Raw genomic sequence first — 19,027 nt, forward strand, 5'->3', positions numbered from 1 at the left:
TGCGGGGAGCACTGGTTGCTAGGCTAGAGGCCACTTAGCATCTAGCAACCAATGATGTCACCCGGCCTTCTGAGCCTCTTCTCCTCCAGCCAGGCCGCCGCCCCGCCGCCTCCCAGTCCCCGCCTATCACAATTTGGCTCTGCCTCCACCCACTTTCAGCGCGCACTGCACTGTCTGCAGGTGAGCTGCACAGCGTGGGACTCACTGTCAGAGAACCTGGAGAAGAAGAAGACTAGACGGCAGGTCGTGGTGGTGACAGGTAGCCTGAGCCTGGGCAACATTATCAGGTAGGAGGACATTGTGGTGTGGTGCTGGTAGCATCTTCAGAAGTTGGCATCTTCAAGGTGACATCGGGATGAAGCAGGACACCTCTTTTTATCAGAGGCACCACCAGCTCTGCATATAGAGTATTGTTGGGACTTGATGGAAGAGTTGGTATTAGCAGTTTACCATCTTATTATTCATATCTTGTCCCATTCAGGCTGCTTACTGTTACTTTCTTGTATGTATTAATTCAGGTCATACAACCACAGGATTCTTAAAGAATCTGAACGTGCTGGACTGTTAGGCTTATTGGTACTGATAGTTTTTTTTATTTAATTGTTTTTACTTCATACATGTGCCCCTGCAGGCTCGTCCATTTTATGGATTATTGCTTTTAAAGGTGTTATTTAAATATTTTTGTATACTGTATGGTGCTGTAACATTTTTTTATACAGAGACCATTGTTACTGCTTGCTGTGATGTGACTGAATTACGCCGTTGCTAGGTCATTTGCACAACCTGGAATGTTTTCGGGCTTGGAAGGTCTTATTTACCTCACAGGTATTACACATTTGAAAATAACTGGAGTTGATAATTATTAAATAACTGCATAAAATATGGTTTTCGGATTGGGGACAAGGCTTGCGCAATTTTTAATCAATGGTCACTGTAACTGTGTAAGCTTGTGACATATGCCTCGTACACACGCAACGATTATCGGCCGACCAATCGGTCGACTTTTGTCCAGTGTTGTTGTGTTGGTTGAAATGTGCTCTAGACTGCACGCAAATTTTCTCGGCCAACAAAAATCAACTTCAGAAGTGATGTCATGTGCTGGTTTACTTTCCGTGTGTTTTTTCTTCTCTGAGCATGCCCAGTCTTGCTCATCTGATTTTGGTCTGCCGAAATCTGTACTGACTGACGGAAAATCGGCCGTTCTGTTGACGGCCAACAAAAATTTTATAGCCTGCACACCAGATTTTGTTCGGCCGAAAAGTAGGAGTCGGTTGTCGAAAGCATCATACTAACAAGCCGAAAATCGGCCGATCGGACGCTGGTCGAAAATTCACGGCCAACTATCGATGCGTGTGTACGAGGCATAATACTCCAAAACAACGAATACTCACAGTTTTGTTTATATAGGTTGCTGTTAATTTATTTGGTCTTTAAAACCCAACTTGGGGAACAAGAAAAAAATGACCCCTGCACTGGACCCCCCTGCAGACCTCATTACATTTAATGGTGCAGGGAAAGGAGTAATATTTACCTTACTCCTCACTCCTTTAGGCTCCCTCCATGCATATGGCCACTACCTCTAGGTCTCCTGTCTAAGGTGCTTCTGGCCACAGTCACACCCTTGCCACCCCCTTGTACAATGCAGGGCTATAATAGGAGTCATGGTAAACATATTACAAAGCGTCACCGTTTTTAAATACCTCGGTCCCCTTGACCTTTAAGTAGTGACTGTACTTAACCACTTGTGGACCGGAAGATTTTCCTCCTTAATGACCAGGCCATTTTTTGTGATTCGGCGCTGTGTTACTTTAACCACTTGCCTACTGTGCACTTAAACCCCCTTCCCATCCAGGCCAATTTTCAGCTTTCAGTGCTGTCACACTTTGAATGACAATTGTGCGGTCATGCTACACTGTACCCATATGAAATTTTTATCATTTTTTTCACACACATAGAGCTTTCTTTTGGTGGTATTTAATCATCTCTGGGTTTTTTATTTTTTACAAAAAAAAAAATAAAGACAGAAAAGTTTGAAAAAAAAAAAGTTTTTCTTATTTTCTGCGAGTAAATTTTGAAAATAAATCTTTCTCCTTCACTGATGTGCGCTGATGAGGCGGCACTGATAGGCTGCACTGATGGGCACTGATGAGGTGGCACTTATGGGCACTGATGAGGTGGCACTTATGGGCAATGATGAGGAGGTACTAATATGCCGCACTGATGAGCGCTGATAGGCGGCATTGATAGGCGGCACTGATAGGCTGCACTGATGAGCACTGAGAGGTGGCACTGCTGGGCACTGAGAGGTGGCACTGATGGGCACTGAGAGGCGGCACTGATGGGCACTGGCGGATGGCACTGATGGACACTGACGGGTGGCACTGCTGAGCACTGATGGGCGGCACTGATGGGCAGCACCATCAGTGCCCACACTCAGTGCCCATAGTGCTGCCAGTCAGTGCTCATCAGTGCCTAGATGAGCAGGCACTGATGGGCACTGACTGGCAGCACTATGGGCACTGATTGTGGGCATTGATGGGGGGCACTGATGGCGGGCATTGTGGGCACTGATGGGGGGCAATTTGTGTATTTTTTTTACCTTTAGTAATCAGGGCACTGGTGATCAGTGCCCTGATTACATTGCTGTGTGTCCCCGGCACTGTGAGGCTCCCCCTCCTTCCTCACACTGCAGGCTCTGTGTGAGGAAGGAGCGCCGGCGATGAGAGATGATCTCATATGTTTACATATGAGATCATCTCTCATTGGACGGCTTGATCACGTGGTGATTGGCCATTCACCACGATCTGTGATCGGCTGTGTCCAAGGGACACGGCCGACACAGATTCTCCCCGATGCGCGCTCGCGGGAGCGCGCGGGGAGAGTCTTTCTGGGAGGCCGTATATAGGCTGTAGTGCGGATGGCAGGAAGTTAACAGACAATTGCGCAGTTGTACGACGCTGTACCCAAATGAAATTGATGTCCTTTTCCCCCCACAAACAGAGCTTTCTTTTGGTGGTATTTGATCAACTGTGCGATTTTTATTTTTTGCGCTATAAACAAAAAAAGAGCGACAATTCTGAAAAAAAAACCAAAAAAAAAAACAATATTGTTCACATTCTCTATATAACATTCCTTTTAAAAAAAAATTAAAAATCAAATTTTTGGATCATTTTAGACCAATTTGTATTCTGCTACATATTTTTGGTAAAAAAAATCCCAATAAGCGTATTCTAAATGCGCAAAAGTTATCGCGTCTACAATCTAGGGGAAAGATTGATGTAACTTCTATTTATTTTTTTTACTAGTAATGGCGGCGATCTGTAATTTTTAGCGGGACTGCGGCATTGTGGCGGACAGATCGGACCCCTAACTGACATTATATAAAAAAAAAATTACACCAGGCTTAAAAATTCGGAACTGGTTACTAAAATTTTTGAATCCCACCACTGCATATAACCTAAAGTACAGCTATGGTGGAATTGAAGGGAAGACATTTTAGGGGGCTCCTTCCACACAAGAAACAAAATTATCTGGAGGGACTAGGAATCCATTGGACCAATGGGGATTAAACATTCTGCAATTACATTGAGAAACCATGAAATGTTACTGGCCTGTGATTGGCTCTCCTATTGTTAGTGAAGTGAGACTCCCCTTGGCAGTTTCAATAATGGAATTTAAGAAATCATGTGAAATGTTTATCCCAGATCCAAAAAGGTGACCCCCTTGGGTAGGTACCCATCCTAATATTCCTAATAGGAGTCTGTAGTCCCGGCTACTACAGGAAAGATGCGGGCAATCATTTACACCTTTTACAGCAGGACAGTAAATATCAGAACACAATTCATACATAAGACCAACAGCAGGAAGTCTGCTAACTTAATGTGTAATGCAATCTGTCATTATTATTCCCAGAGTTCCCTCTGCAACATCGTTTTATCACCTGTTATCCTGTCTGTAGATCTGTTATTTTCCCACCTTCTGTAACAGGGTGACAACCCCCATCATTCTGCAGTAACATTACACAGCAGCGTTGTCACCCTGTACAGGAAAGTTTTAGATAGATTCTAAGTAAGACACACAACAAGTAAAGCCCAACTTCAGCTAACGCTTCTAAAGCAGTTACAGCAACAGGATTTTTTTTTAAGGTTTAAACCACCAAATGAATGAAAACTGACAGTTGTAAGCACCCCCAGCAGTGTTATATTGTGTTCCCCAACCCCTCCAACTGCCATTGTTGCCAAATATCCTTCTACAGGAAGTAGAAGAAACAGATCTGCTGGGAGGATCAACAGGTAAACAAATGTTACAAAGGAGACTCGGAAAAACAAAACTTCTATGCTAATGATAGATTGTACCATTTATATAATTATTGATTTTGGCCATAGGTACACTTTGGTGCATTTCCAGAGATAAGAAGTGCTCATTGCAAACTTTACCCCAAAAAGTGATCTTTCCATTCAGAGTCATTAACCACTTAAGCCCCAGAAGATTTTACCCCCTTCCTGACCAGGGCCTATTTTGCGATTCGGCACTGCGTGACTTTAACGGACAATTGCGCGGTTGTGCGACACTGTACCTAAACGAATTTGACGTCCTTTTTTTCCCCACAAACAAAGCTTTCTTTTGGTGGTATTTGATCACCTGTGCGATTTTTTGATCATGCGCTATAAACAAAAAAAGAGCGACAATTTTGCAAAAATAATATTTTTCACATTTTTTTATATGAAATTCCCCAAAAAAATGTAAAAATCAAAATTTTTTCAACATTTTAGGCCAATTTGTTTTATGCTACCTATGTTTGGTAAAAAAAAAAATTGCAAAAAGCTTATTTTGATTGGTTTGCGCAAAAGTTATCGCGTTTACTAACAAATGGAAAGATTTTTGTCATTTTTGTTGTTTTTTTTTTTTAACGAGTAATGGTGGCGATCTGCGATTTTTTTTGCAGGACTGCGACATTGCGGCGGACAGATCGGACCCTTGACTGACATTTGACACTTTTGGGGTTACCAGTGACATTACTGCAGTAATCAGTGCTATACATATGCACTGTTACTGTAAAAATGACACTGGCAGGGAAGGGATTAACTTTATTGGAGAGGGAGGGGTTAAGTGTGTCCTTAGGGGCGTGTTTCTAACTGTGATTGGCTGTGGCTACTAGTGTAAGAACAGAGATCAACGGTCCTACATAGTAGAACCGTGTGATCTCCATTCTTACACAGGGAAGAATGACAGGCGACTTTGTTTACATTAGCCGCCTGCCTTTCTCCCGGTGTAAAGGACGATCGCGAGTGACCGGCGGACGTCGGGTCCGCTGGGCACACGCGCGGGGGGGGCGTGGCGGCGCGTGCTCGCTCCCTAGAGCCTCACAGGCTTGCGACGTAGTCATACGTCACTTTGCCTGTGAGGGGCTGACCGCCGCAGTAAATAGCCATGCAGCGGTCGGCAAGCAGTTAAAGTGAACCCCAATTGGATGAATTTCTGTCCCCCAGAAGAAATGATATGACCACACACTCAGCACATGGTAAGTTTGGATATCCTGCAGTTGTGCTGTGTGAATAGTCTATGGAGATAAGTAATAGCTGGACAGAGGAAGAAGATATCAAGGACGCCCATTATTCACCTGATAAGATCCTGAAGATTTTAAGCAGAGCTAAATGGAATACATGTAGCCATCTGCCATTGGACCCCATACTAGTCTCTGCTACTGAGGCATTATTATTATTGTATTAGCTCTGGCAATGAAGAAAACACAGCTCAGTTATTGAATGATGAAAATACATGTTTAGTTAAAGCTCCATAAAAAAAAAAAGATAAAAGAATCATGAGGAAAACAGTTCAGTCATTGCTGAGTATCTAAAAATAATTGTCAAAAGGTAAAATATTTACAGGCCTTCTAGGTGTTTTTGTGATGGAGATAGGCACTAAAGTCAATGCATCTGATAATTACATTCCAGTTTGTTCACAGATTTGAGTTTTTTGTTAAGTAGCATTTTATTTTTTCACTTTTCCCTAGCTTGTGGGATGACATTGGGGCTGTGAAACAAATGGGACACCTGCAATTTCTTTAATATCCCCCCTTTTTCTGGAGCATTAAAATGACTTCTCTCCAGTGTGAGCCCTCTGGTGTCCAGTAAGACCTGACCTTTGTGTAAAAGCTTTGTCACATTCAGAACACTGATATGACTTCTCTCCAGTGTGAATCATCTGGTGTCGGCTAAGATTTGACCTTTGTGTAAAAGCTTTGTCACATTCAGAACATTGATATGGCTTCTCTCCAGTGTGAACCCTCTGGTGTATGATAAGATGTGACTTCTGTATAAAAGCTTTGCCACATTCAGAACACTGATACGGCTTTTCTCCAGTGTGAACCCTCTGGTGTGTGATAAGCTCTGACTTCAGCCTAAAAGCTTTGCTGCAATCAGAACACTGATATGGCTTCTCCCCAGTGTGAACCCTCTGGTGTATGATAAGATGTGACTTCTGTATAAAAGCTTTGCCACATTCAGAACACTGATACGGCTTTTCTCCAGTGTGAACCCTCTGGTGTGTGATAAGCTCAAACTTCTGCTTAAAAGCTTTGTCACATTCAGAACACTGATATGGCTTCTCTCCAGTGTGAATCTTCTGGTGTGCAAGAAGCTCCGATTTCACTATAAAAGCTTTGTCACATTCAGAACATTGATGTGGCTTCACTCCAGTGTGAACCCTCTGGTGTCTGATAAGATGTGACTTCTGCATAAAAGCTTTTCCACATTCAGAACACTGATATGGCTTCTCTCCAGTGTGAATCTTCTGGTGTGCAAGAAGCTCTGATTTCACTATACAAGCTTTGTCACATTCAGAACATTGATATGGCTTCACTCCAGTGTGAACCCACTGGTGTCTGATAAGCTCTGACTTCTGCCTAAAAGCTTTGCCACATTCTGAACACTGATATGCCTTCTCTCCAGTGTGAACCCTCTGGTGTCCGATAAGATGTGACTTCTGCCTAAAATCTTTTCCACATTCAGAACACTGATATGGCTTCTCTCCAGTGTGAATCCTGTAGTGTGTGATAAGATATTTCTTAGTTGTAAAGCCTTTATCACATTCAGTACATTGATATGAATTCTTTCCAGCTTGATCCTTCTTTTGTGTGATATGTTTTGCCTCCATTGTAAAACCTTTATCACATTCCAAACAAGAAATATCTTCTGAAATGACTCCTCTTATATATACATGGGTTGGACTTTACTGTAAGGCCATTGTCACTTCTATAACACTGAAAGGACTCCTCTCCTGTTGTCCTCTGAGGCTCGATCGATATGGAAGAGGATCCAAAATATTTATGACATTTAGAACACCGATATGTCTTGTGTCCTGTGTAAATCCCCTGGTGAACTTCAATAAAGACTTTCAGTCACATAAGACACCCATATGGCTCATTTCCCATGTGACTTTGTTGTATTGATGAAGTCCAAAATTACAGAAAACTTTGTTTATAAATCCACCTGTGCAAAAAAAAAAACATAAAAGTCAGAATTCTATAAAAAGGGCTGAATAAATTTGCTTTTTTTAAAAATTATTATTAAATGTATCTAATATATAGAAATAATATATACAATGTTATTTTACTGAGGACACTATATTATTCCCATTGGCTGATAAAATTGACAGTTTATTACAATTTCCAGCAGGAGAATCTCATTCTTTGTTCTCATTCACAGAAATGTGCTTCATAGTGATGGGGGATGTGCTTGGGTTTTATTTGCAGGTGCATTCAGCAAGTGCGTCTAAAATTTCAAAAATTGCAGACATAAATGCAAACCCCATTGAAATCAATTGGAGGCAAATCTTCAAAATAAATTCTCTCCATTTTCAAACCTAATTATTTCTAATTATTTTCCCTTCAGAGATGTGGTGAGATCTTCCTTTCCTTTGATCTCATTAACCCTAGAAATCCACAGACATGTTGTAGGGGATCCGTGCATCTCCATTTCAGTGGGGTAGAAGATCTCACCATGTTTATAAGGCGTATGAGCAGTCATTTTTTATATTGGGTCTTAGAAAGGAGGGTCATGTGTAGAAGAAAAGCTGAAGGGTCATCCCCCAGGGCTATTCTGGTTAGATGTTTGGTAAATCTTTGCATTTCTCTCCAAAATACGTAACAGCAGATGTTCCCAGAATATATGTAATAGAGTTCTCCTGGCATTATTTCACCTCTAACAGGTAGGAGAGGTTGTGGGTTACATTTTGTGTAAAAGAGTGGGGACTGTATACCATCTGGTCAGAATGTTTTATCCGGACGAATGGACACTGCTGGGAAAGGAGGATTTGTGAGCAAAGAATAGGATATGAGATCTTTCTGTCTGGGTGAATGTATGACCCACATCTATTTCGAATTTCAGAAGGAATGGGGGTGTCATGTGTTTGTTTGGATTGGTAAGGAAGTGAAGGGATATGTAAAGGGTGTGACATGCTGACCGACTTTATCTTTATTCAGGCATCATGCATGAATACTTCCTCACCTGACCTGGCTGTAGATCTCATTAATAAACGTCTCATCAATAAATGATTGGGCTGATGAGTGGCTACCCAACTGAAGTGGTGGGGGGGGGGGTACCTGGACCTGGAATCTGCACTGGACCATACCAGGCCACGTGCCCTCCACATGAGTAATGTACCCCTAAGAGAGGCACCCTGGCAAGGCACCATGTCCTCATGTGAATAAGGTAAATGTGTCTCTCCCACAACTGTGTTGTGGTTGTGAGGGTCTGCTGGAGGGAATTATCAGAATCTGGAAGTCCCCTTTAAAAAAGGATGCCCCCAGATATCTTGTTCCCCTAAATGAATGAGAAAGGGGTACATAGTATGTCTGGTTACTCGTTTACAACAAAAACACAATGCAACACAAGTCCAAACAGCAAACCATCACCCCCATGAAAAAAGAGCGACTGTGTTTCTAAGTACAGGGTATAACTAATAAGGTACCTTCATTCCAATTGAATGACAAAGATAAAAGCAACCATTTGCCCAAAAAGAGGAAGGGGGACAAGGTGAAAAAGAAGTGAAGGTATGAGGTAAATGAAGGTAATTTTGTGATCAAATATTAGTGAATTTACAGATCCCCCTATAGGAGGGTATAGGTCATTTATATGCCTATATGCCCCTCAACCTTTAGAGTTAATTTGCCTTGGGTAGGGCCCAAAACAGATCTGTCTGACATGTCAGTTATATTTTCTAACTTACTATGAGACCACAATACTGGGTTTTATGGTAGAAATGGAGAGGTTTGTGACTGGTGTGTCACTGACAAAACCCCTCTTGTTACTCTTTAGCATAAAAATTCTGGTTGGGCTGATTTACAATGTTTCACTCCCACATTCATCCCCAGGGGATTACTTATTTTTGATGCCCTCTTGAAGGTCCTACTTGGTGGATTTGCTATTCGGGCGATTCCTTCTCCTACCTCTGTGCAGTTACCATGTAATATGCAATGAATAATATATGTTTATAAGACAGTGTTTAATTACTTTATGTCCTTGCAAGAGGAGTTGATCTCTTCCTAAACTTACGCTCATGAAGAAACAATACTATTGAAAAGAAATGGCTGCACTCAGATGTGGTCAAAATCCAAGTTTATTGGACATCCCAATGTGGCAAAAAAGTGGCAAGGTAGACGCATTTCACACACTAATGTGTGCTTAATCATTACTAATGATTAAGCACACATATTAGTGTGTGAAACGCGTCTACCTTGCCACTTTTTTGCCACATTGGGATGTCCAATAAACCTGGATTTTGACCACATCTGAGTGCAGCCATTTCTTTTCATTATTGACTGTCCACGGAGGCGAGCCGGGGCACCACTGTTGGTCATCAAGCTTCCCATTACCTTGAGCAGTGTATCTCTTTCCTTTGTAAGAAACGGTACTAAGACCGGGAAACATGTCGGGCAAGGCCAAATCTCAGTCTACTGCTTTTTTGTGCCTATACAGTATGTGAAGTGATCTTTATATACCAATATGTATTTGTATTTGTGATTATAATCATTATTCAATTTTTTTTTATAATGTATTGTATTTGTAAAATAAAGTACTTTTTAATTAAACATTTCTACCCAATTCTTACGGTTCCATAAAAATCCCCCCCTGCCCCCTTCTTTTTTCCCCGTGTCCCCCTTCCTCTTTTTGGGCAAATGTTTCCTTATCTTAACTAAAAAAAATGGTCTGGTGCCATCTGTAACACGCCTCCATCCCAATGTAAACATATAAAACAAAACAAATTGGCCCCAGGACATTATATATGAGGTGAGCACATGTGGCCAATGATGAAAGATGGATGTAAATATATTCAACATTTATTAGAGTAGAAAAATGATCTTCATAAACCATAAAACACATCTAAAAATGGCAAACCGATTGGTAGTATTGCAGTACAGGATAATGATAATAGTAGGTTACAATAGTAAATATATAATAGTACAATGCATCTTTGTTCCCAACGCGTTTCGTGAGCTGTCGCTCACTTTTTCAAGAGTGGATGCATTAAAAGCATATCTAAAGAATAAATCATTAATTTAGAATGCAAGCCAAAAATATTGCATAAAGTTCTACAAACAGTAATAGTAATTAGTGATCGACCAATATCGTTTTCTTAATGCCGATACCAATACCGATATTTTGGTCATCAGATATCGGTATCGGCTTATATTTTCGGACATGTAAAAACATTTTGTTCATTTTTTTTTCTAAAAGGTACTCCTTGTGGAGGGATTTGGGGGTCTAGAAGACCCCAAATCCCTCCTGGGCACTGGAAAGTTTAGCTGTTTTGAATGCTGTCAGGTTTTTTAATTTGGCGCAGAGTACATGGAGAGCCGAACAGAGCTGAACGCGGCTTAGAATATGTCTTCTCTTCGGCGTGGTGGAGGTAGGATGCCCGGGTCTCTCCGCACAGGAGATACGGGCGAGCGGCGGGAGGGGGGGGCGTCCCCTCCCGCTCTTTGTAATGACAGCCGAGCGGCTTCTCAGCTGCATCGGTTGTCATTACAAGTCAGCTGACCGTTGGCTATGGACACCGGTACTGGGGTGATGCCTCTAGGTGCAGGCATCACCCTGGTACATGCACTTTCCCTAAATATCGGTAACCTCAGGGGCTGATTCCGATATAATCGGGGGATTATCGGTGTTGCCGATAATCGGTCGATCCCAGATAGTAATCATAAGTATTGATTTTAATATCTAGTGTGACAGAGTATCATGGTGATAAACTAGACAAAGGAAGGGCATGTAATATAATAGCGTGACAGTGCAATAGATAAGAAGGAAAAAGGAAAAAAAAGGGGAGAGTGAAACAAAACTGTCACCAGAGAAATAGCAAAATGCTTAAGAAAGAAGTGTAAAAATGGTGTAATTGTAAAAAATGGGCCCTTCCTTCATCTAGTTTATTACCATGATACTCTGTCACACTAGACCAAAGATGCATCGTACTATTATGTATTTACTATTGAGACTAAGGAGGCATTTTATTTTTATGTATTTACTTTTGTCATTATCCTGTATTGCAATACTACCAATCGGTTTTTACTACCAATCGGTTTGGCATTTTTAGATGTGTTTTATGGTTTACGATGATTATTTTTCTACTCTAATAAATGTTGAATAAATTTACATCCATCTTTCATCATTGACCACATGTGCTCACCTCATATAAAGTCCTGGGGCCAATTTGTTTTGTTTTATATGTTGCCTTATTTTTGCCCCCATTAAAAAAATAAATCCATAATAATAATAATGACATCAAGATCCCTCCAACATGCCACAGAAAAACACCCAGATCAACCAGACTATCTGCTCCCCACAGAATCTCACTGCAAATGACATTTCCCAAGCTGGAAGCTGAAAGTAGAGTAAGGGGCTCCCATGTGATGTTATTCACTAAATTGACTAAAATTCACTACTTCATCCCTAAATCACATATTCCTGGCCACCTGTGTCCTAGAACCCAGTGACACTGCAGTTCAGTTTTTGTTTGCTTGGATGCAGGCATTTACTTTGCGGCCACCTACATCCCAGCAACCAATGACATTATTGGTTGCTATGATGCAGTTGGCCAGTCTACACAGCATCATTGGTTGCTAGGATGGTGATGGCTGCCAGCATCCCGATCACCAAACTGGAAGCTGTCATTTAGCCGCAGAAGAGATACAGCCACTAAATGAATGAGTTCTGGCTGCAGCAGAGGTTTCATGGGTAGGTGACCAGAATGGACAAACTGGTCACCGCATCAACTTTGTAAAACTTAATAATGTAAAAGGAAGACCGGGCCTTACAGATCTGAGACACAGAAACCTGGGGATAAAAAGTCCAAGAAGCGATCACTAATCTGATGGTGTGGACTGTAATGGGAAAAGGAGGCACTTTATCACACATCTCATAGGCCTGCAAAATTATTTATTAAATTTACTTGAAACTTATCATATCTACTTAGTAATAGCAGATCTGGAATATGGAGAACCTCTTCTTAGCCTCTGGGATAACAAACAGGAAATCCATCTGCATAAAAAAGCATTGGCTGATAGGTCCCCACCACATCCAGACAGCGGGGAGAGATCTACTCGGGGGGAACTAGTGCCAGACACAGGGAGGATAATGCCATCTCTTCTTTAAGGTGAAAAGCAGAGACCACTTTGGGTAAAAAAGGTGATCCTTGGTCTCAAAACAACCTCAGCTTATGGGATAACAATTTCAGGAATATGTCCCAAATAGGGGCAGAATGTGAGTCTGTGTAACACCAACAATATGAGCTCTGAAAATAAAACAGAATACGGGCCGAGAGCTTAAACCTTGTCTGAGCTGACCATAAAGAAAACCTTCATTAATGAGAAACTACCACCACTGTAGGGACGATAAACACTCCAGTCAGGACTATATAAGGAACAACATAATATATATAGTAATGGATGAACATCGCCAGGGTGTTTCGCGAACGTTAGCTGCAAACTTTCTCAAATGTTCGCGAACCGCAAGTTCGCGGCAGCCCCCATTGACTTCAATGGGAGGCGAACTTTAAAAACCTTTAGGTCATATTTGCAGACACAAAATACTTACTAGCTGTGCACAAATAGTCCCACAACATGGACAATGTCATACCAGAAGTATTGCTATTGGAAAAGTTGCCCTAAAAAATGTTTAATTTTTTTTTTTTTACAGAATTTTTTTTTTTTACAGAATTTTTTTTTTTTCCTTAATCAGCCAGAACTGACAGCAGCCAGTAAATACATGTCAAATACATATATGGTCCATTCACACATGTAAAATGGGTCCTCATGCATTCCACAATCTGGCGGAACCTTTACAGACCCATTGATTTTCAATTCCAGTCTGAAAAATTAGGCATTCACAAGATAAAGAAGTAAGTGTCGGCCATTCCAGGCCCCAAAAATTAGCCCACATGCGTTTACCTGACAGCTAAGAACGTTGTATTCTGTGGCTGAAGGTACATTAGGCATTCACAGGATGCATAAGTGTCGCCCATTCCAGGCCCCAAAAATTAGCCCACATGTGTTTACCTGACAGCTAAGAACGTTGTATTCTGTGGCTGGAGGTACATTAGGCATTGACAGGAAAAATAATTGTCGGCCATGAAAGGCCCCAAAAATTAGGCGTTCAATGGACATGAAATGCCTTTTATGCTGCCGTATTTACTGAAGACAAGGACCATGAATCATTATGGATGGATGGTGGTCTGGCGGATATTTGTGGCCTGTCATGAGGAATTTTAATCAAACATGGTCTACTGGTCACATGTGTTGAATTCCTCTGAGATCCATGCCTCATTAATTTTTATAAATGTGAGGTAGTCAACACTGTTAGGCGAGTGCGCTTATCGGTCACGATCCCCCTGCTGCGCTGAACGTCCTTTTGGACAGGATACTGGACGGGGGGCAAGCCAACAAGCCAACAGTTTCATTGCAAATTGTGCAAGCTCTGGCCAGAGGTCACGCCTGCCCACCCAGTAGTCCAGGGGTTCATCACTCCTCGGAGCGTCCACATTGGCCATTAACCCAATGTAGTCGGAAATCTGTCAGTCTAGGCGTTCCATGATGCTGGATCCGGAGGACAGCTGCCAATTTTTTTGGCTGAAAGAAGGATCTCATATCTGAAGTGACCAAGACATCTTCAAACCGCCCTCTTCTTGCAGGCGCTGTTGGATTGCTACCCGCAACTGTCTCTCTGTGACTGGAAATTCCTCTGCCAGCGCACGCAAATGCAGAATTTCCCGCAGCAAGGCCTGGAAGTGCTGCATTCTCACCGCCCTCTGTGATTGTGGTAAAATTTCCGCCATTTTTTGTTTGTACCGGGGGTCTAAGTACGTTGCCACCCAGTACTGGTCCTTGCCCTTTATGCTTTTTATACGGGGGTCCCCCTTAAAACACTGGATCATGAAGGCCCCCATTTGCACTAAACTGGAAGCGGTGTAGTGGCCTGGCTCCAGCTCATTATCCAGGATAATGTCGTCCTCGTCCTCCTCCCCCCATCCACGGACAACACCATCGATCCTAGAAAGGTTTAAAGCATGCTCTTCTTGCTCCTCCTCATCCCCCCAGCATCATCCTCCTCTGACTCCTCTTCAGACTCCTGCTGTTGACTTGTCTCAGATGCAGTAGCACCCCCTGGGAATTCATCCATCATTGCGACTTCCTCATCCTCTTGCTCCTCGACGGCTTGATCAATGACATGACGCAATGCACGGTCCAGAAAGAAGGCGTAAGGTACGATGTCACTGATGGTGCCCTGGCCGTGACTGACCAGTTTGGTGATCTCATCAAATGGCTGCAGAAGTCTGCATGTGTCACGCATGAGCAGCCACTGGCGAGGTGAAAAAACCCAAGCTCCCCAGAACCTGTCCTGCCGCAAAGTTGTACAGGTAATTGTTAACTGCACGTTTCTGCTGGAGCAGCCTATCAAGCATATACAAGGTTGAGTTCCATCGTGTCGGGCAGTCACAAATAAGACGCCTGACGGGCAGGTTGTGTCGCCACTGAATGTCAGCAAGGCGAGCCATGGCTGTGTAAGATCTTCTGAAATGGCCCGAGATTTTCCTGGCCTGCCGCAATACGTCCTGGACCCCAGCGTATTTGGCAACCAATCGCTGCACGAGTTCAGGATGTGTGCCATGCATGGCACGTGTGTAATTTTGCCCTGTTTCAGCGCGCTCAGCAGATTGGCACCGTTGTCGCACACCACTTTACCAACTGTCAAATTGAGCGGTGTCAGCCACTGATCTGCCTGTGAACGCAAAGCTGAAAGGAGTGAAGGACCAGTGTGACTCTTGACTTCCAGGCACAAAAGACACAGCACAGCATGGCAAGCAACGTCTCACCTGGCATGTGGAATAGGTTCTGGGGACCTTGGGCGAGGCAGCGGAAGAGACGGTATGTCACATACCTGATCCGAAGCCGGAGTGTAGAGAGGGCTCCCCTTGCGGCTAGGTGCAGAACACCCCTGGAGGTGAGACAGGGTGTGCTGTGCCCGAAGTAGCACGGGTTGCCGGTGTAATGTTCTGGTACCTTTGGGTACCCTAATTACTCTTTCATAAGTGTATGCGCCCCACCATTCTCTTTTGGTAAGGTGCGCATACACCTTTAAGACCGATGCTGTCATCACTGAGCGCCGGACTGGATGGCTATTTAGATCGCCGGCTCTCACTCACATGTGTTCATTCAAACTGCTTTGTGCCTTGATGGTAACCTGTCTTGAAGCTCTCATGCTTGCAAGCATACCTCGCTGTCGGAACCACGCTGCGCTGATCCCTGTATCCCGCTACCGGATCATCCGCTTTTGCTGAACCTCTCCTCTGCTACATTGCTATTAGTGATAAGTACCCCACAGGGGAAACCTCTATAACCTTTATACTAAAGCTTACACTATCTAGCTCTACATACTAAGGACTATTACTACATCTGCATTATCTAAGATTGCTAGCTCTTGAACCTACTATCACCTGTTCCTGCACTGGGTTGATCTCTCTTGTATGTCCACCTGCTACTCTGTCATCTGCTACCATACATGATTGCTAAACCTATCTGCATCCCATCTGCTACTATCTTACTTTCAAGAACATTTCCTTTCAAGTGTCTGTCATCTACCATCTCTACCTAACCTGTCTCTTCAGCCTATCATCACTGTGATACTATATACATAAGTCTAGGAAACATCTTATTGAGTGTGTGTATTTACTTGCTGAATTGAGATCCTCCACACATGATGAGTCATTGAGAGTTGGGAATGGTGTCTCAGCGTTTCTCTTACATGACTACTGAAGTGGAATATTTCTGCAGCTGAAAATCCACACCATACATAAAACGCAGGAGCGTTACAGATTGAACGAACCACAAATGGATTCAGCAGAAATAACCACTCAGGTGACACAATTAAAACAGCAAGTAACTGCGTTAATACATGCACTTGCTGAATTAAAAGAAGACAATCAGGCTCTGTCGCAGCAGGTAATTAGACTGACACAACTTACCTCTGCTCAGTCCCCTGAACCCAAAATAAATCCTCCTTTGGTATTTACAGGCGATCGCAAAAAATTTCGCGAATTTAAAAACGCATGTGAGTTACTTTTCTTGCTAAAACCCCGTACCTACCTTACTGATCACATTAAGGTTTGTACTATTATTTCTTACCTAACAGGCGATCCTCGGGCCTGGGCAGACTCTCTTTTTGAGAAAAACGACCAGCTTCTCAACTCCTATGCCTTGTTCCTAGCAGAACTCACTAGCCTATATGATGATCCCAATAGGCAGAGTACTGCCGATCTTCAATTAAGATCTTTGAAACAAGGTAGGAGACGTGTAGAAGACTTTGTCGCAGAATTCAAGAGATGGACACTTGATTCAGAATGGAATGATGCATCTCTGAAAACCCAATTTAGGCTTGGCCTATCAGAAGCCGTTAAAGACGAGTTCGCCCGAGCGGATCTGCCAAAAACCCTGGATGCATTGATACAACTCAGTATCACCATAGATAGAAGACTACGAGAAAGAAAGGCTGAGAAAATGGGAATGCCATTATCCAGTTCTTCTCGGATTTCGGCCGTTGACCCCGTTCCTATGGAGGTAGGAACCATACGCCCACCTCTATCAACTATGGAAAAAGCCAAAAGACGATCTGGTAATCTCTGCTTGTACTGTGCATCCCCGGATCACAAGATAAACGTCTGTCCCCTAGTCTACAAAAGGAAGGGTGAGTGTTCACATGTCCTCCTAGGGGGATTGACAACTTCAATCACTAACCCTTACCTTTCTGTTTGCTTAACATTACAGTGGGACCAGAACAGGATTACTACTAAGGCCATGATTGACACAGGATCTTGTGGAAATTATATGGATATACGTTTTGCTGTTTTAAATAAAGTTCCTATTATTTCTAAACTTAAACCTGTCTCAGTAAGTCTTATTAACGGTGTTCCTTTATCCTCTGGTCCGATCACTGATCAGACACAGGCTCTCCTAGTCACTACTAACGGGTCTCATATGGAGACCACTACCTTCGATCTAATACCTTCACCCCACTTTCCCATTGTGTTGGGACTTCCCTGGTTGCACACACATCAACCAACCATAGATTGGAAGGAACGGACCCTGGCCTTCCTCTCTTGCTATTGCGAGGGTACGTGTAACCTCCCGTCTTTCGGGAAGATCCTGTCTGTGGTGACAGATGAGATTGCACCACTATGTTATCAGGATCTCTCTGAGGTTTTTCTTGAGAAAAATGCTCAAGCACTACCTCCCCATCGAGACTATGATTGTAGCATTGATCTACTCCCAAATAGCAAATTGCCGTTCGGTCATGTTTATCCTCTTTCACAGGATGAACTTTCCCATCTCAAAAACTATTTGGATGAGAATTTGGAAAAAGGTTTTATTAGACCTTCCACTTCTTCCACAGTAGCAGGACTCTTTTTTGTCGGCAATAAGGACTCAAGTCTCAGGCCTATCATCGACTATAGGCAATTGAATGCTATTACAATAAAAGATCGCTATCCTCTACCGCTTATCCCTGAGCTCATTGAGCAGGTGCGTGGAGCTACCTATTTTTCAAAATTGGACCTGAAAGGAGCATACAATCTCATTCGAATCCGTGATGGACACGAGTGGAAGACTGCATTCAGAACCAGATACGGATTGTTCGAATATCTTGTAATGCCATTCGGGCTATGCAACGCCCCTGCAGTTTTTCAACGATTTATAAACGATATTTTCAGAGACTTACTAGATGTCTGTGTTGTGGTATATCTGGACGATATACTTATATATTCACGATCCTTGTCTGAACACATAAGACATGTAAGACTAGTATTTTCGAGATTGCTTGCACACAACCTTTATGTGAAACTGAAAAAATGCTTGTTTCATAAAGAAGAGGTACTTTTTCTGGGCTACATCATATCCAAAACAGGAATCGAGATGGACATGAGTAAGATATCCTGCATTCAGGATTGGCCTACACCAACCACACGCAAAGCGCTACAGCGATTTCTTGGATTTTCGAATTTCTACAGGAAGTTCATTAGAAACTTCTCTGCCATTGTGAGACCCCTCACACAGCTCACTAGCATTAAAAAAACATTCAAATGGTCAGATGAAGCAAATAAAGCTTTTCACCTGTTAAAGACAAAGTTTACTTCTGCTCCCATACTACGCCATCCAGACCCATCCCTCCAATATGTTCTGGAAGTAGATGCGTCAAACCTGGCAGTAGGAGCAATACTCTCCCAACGACCAACTCACACTTCACCACTTCATCCAGTCGCCTTTTTTTCTAAATCCCTAAGCAGTCCCGAGATAAATTACCCCGTGGGTGAAAAGGAACTGCTTGCTATAAAATTGGCTCTGGAGAATTGGCGACATCTACTCGAAGGCACCCAATTACCAATAATTATATACACGGACCATAAAAATCTCCAATATCTTCAGACTAACAAAACTCTCTCGCACCGACAAGTACGATGGTCACTATTCTTTTTAAGGTTTAACTTC

At 42.7% G+C, this 19,027-nt stretch overlaps 1 protein-coding gene across 1 annotated transcript in view; it reads right to left on the reverse strand.

The window, feature by feature from the left end:
* Positions 1–19,027, reverse strand: part of LOC309548369 (uncharacterized protein) — a gene marked incomplete at its 3' end in the record, with an annotated part of 923,844 nt that overhangs the window by 165,126 nt on the left and 739,691 nt on the right. The window contains 1 exon segment of the mRNA XM_082248307.1: positions 6,118–6,789. Coding sequence (XP_082104433.1) covers positions 6,118–6,789 — 672 coding nt within the window.

Source organism: Pelophylax lessonae, assembly GCF_965119305.1.
Source record: "Pelophylax lessonae genome assembly, chromosome: 2".
Classification (NCBI taxonomy): Eukaryota; Metazoa; Chordata; class Amphibia; order Anura; family Ranidae; genus Pelophylax; species Pelophylax lessonae.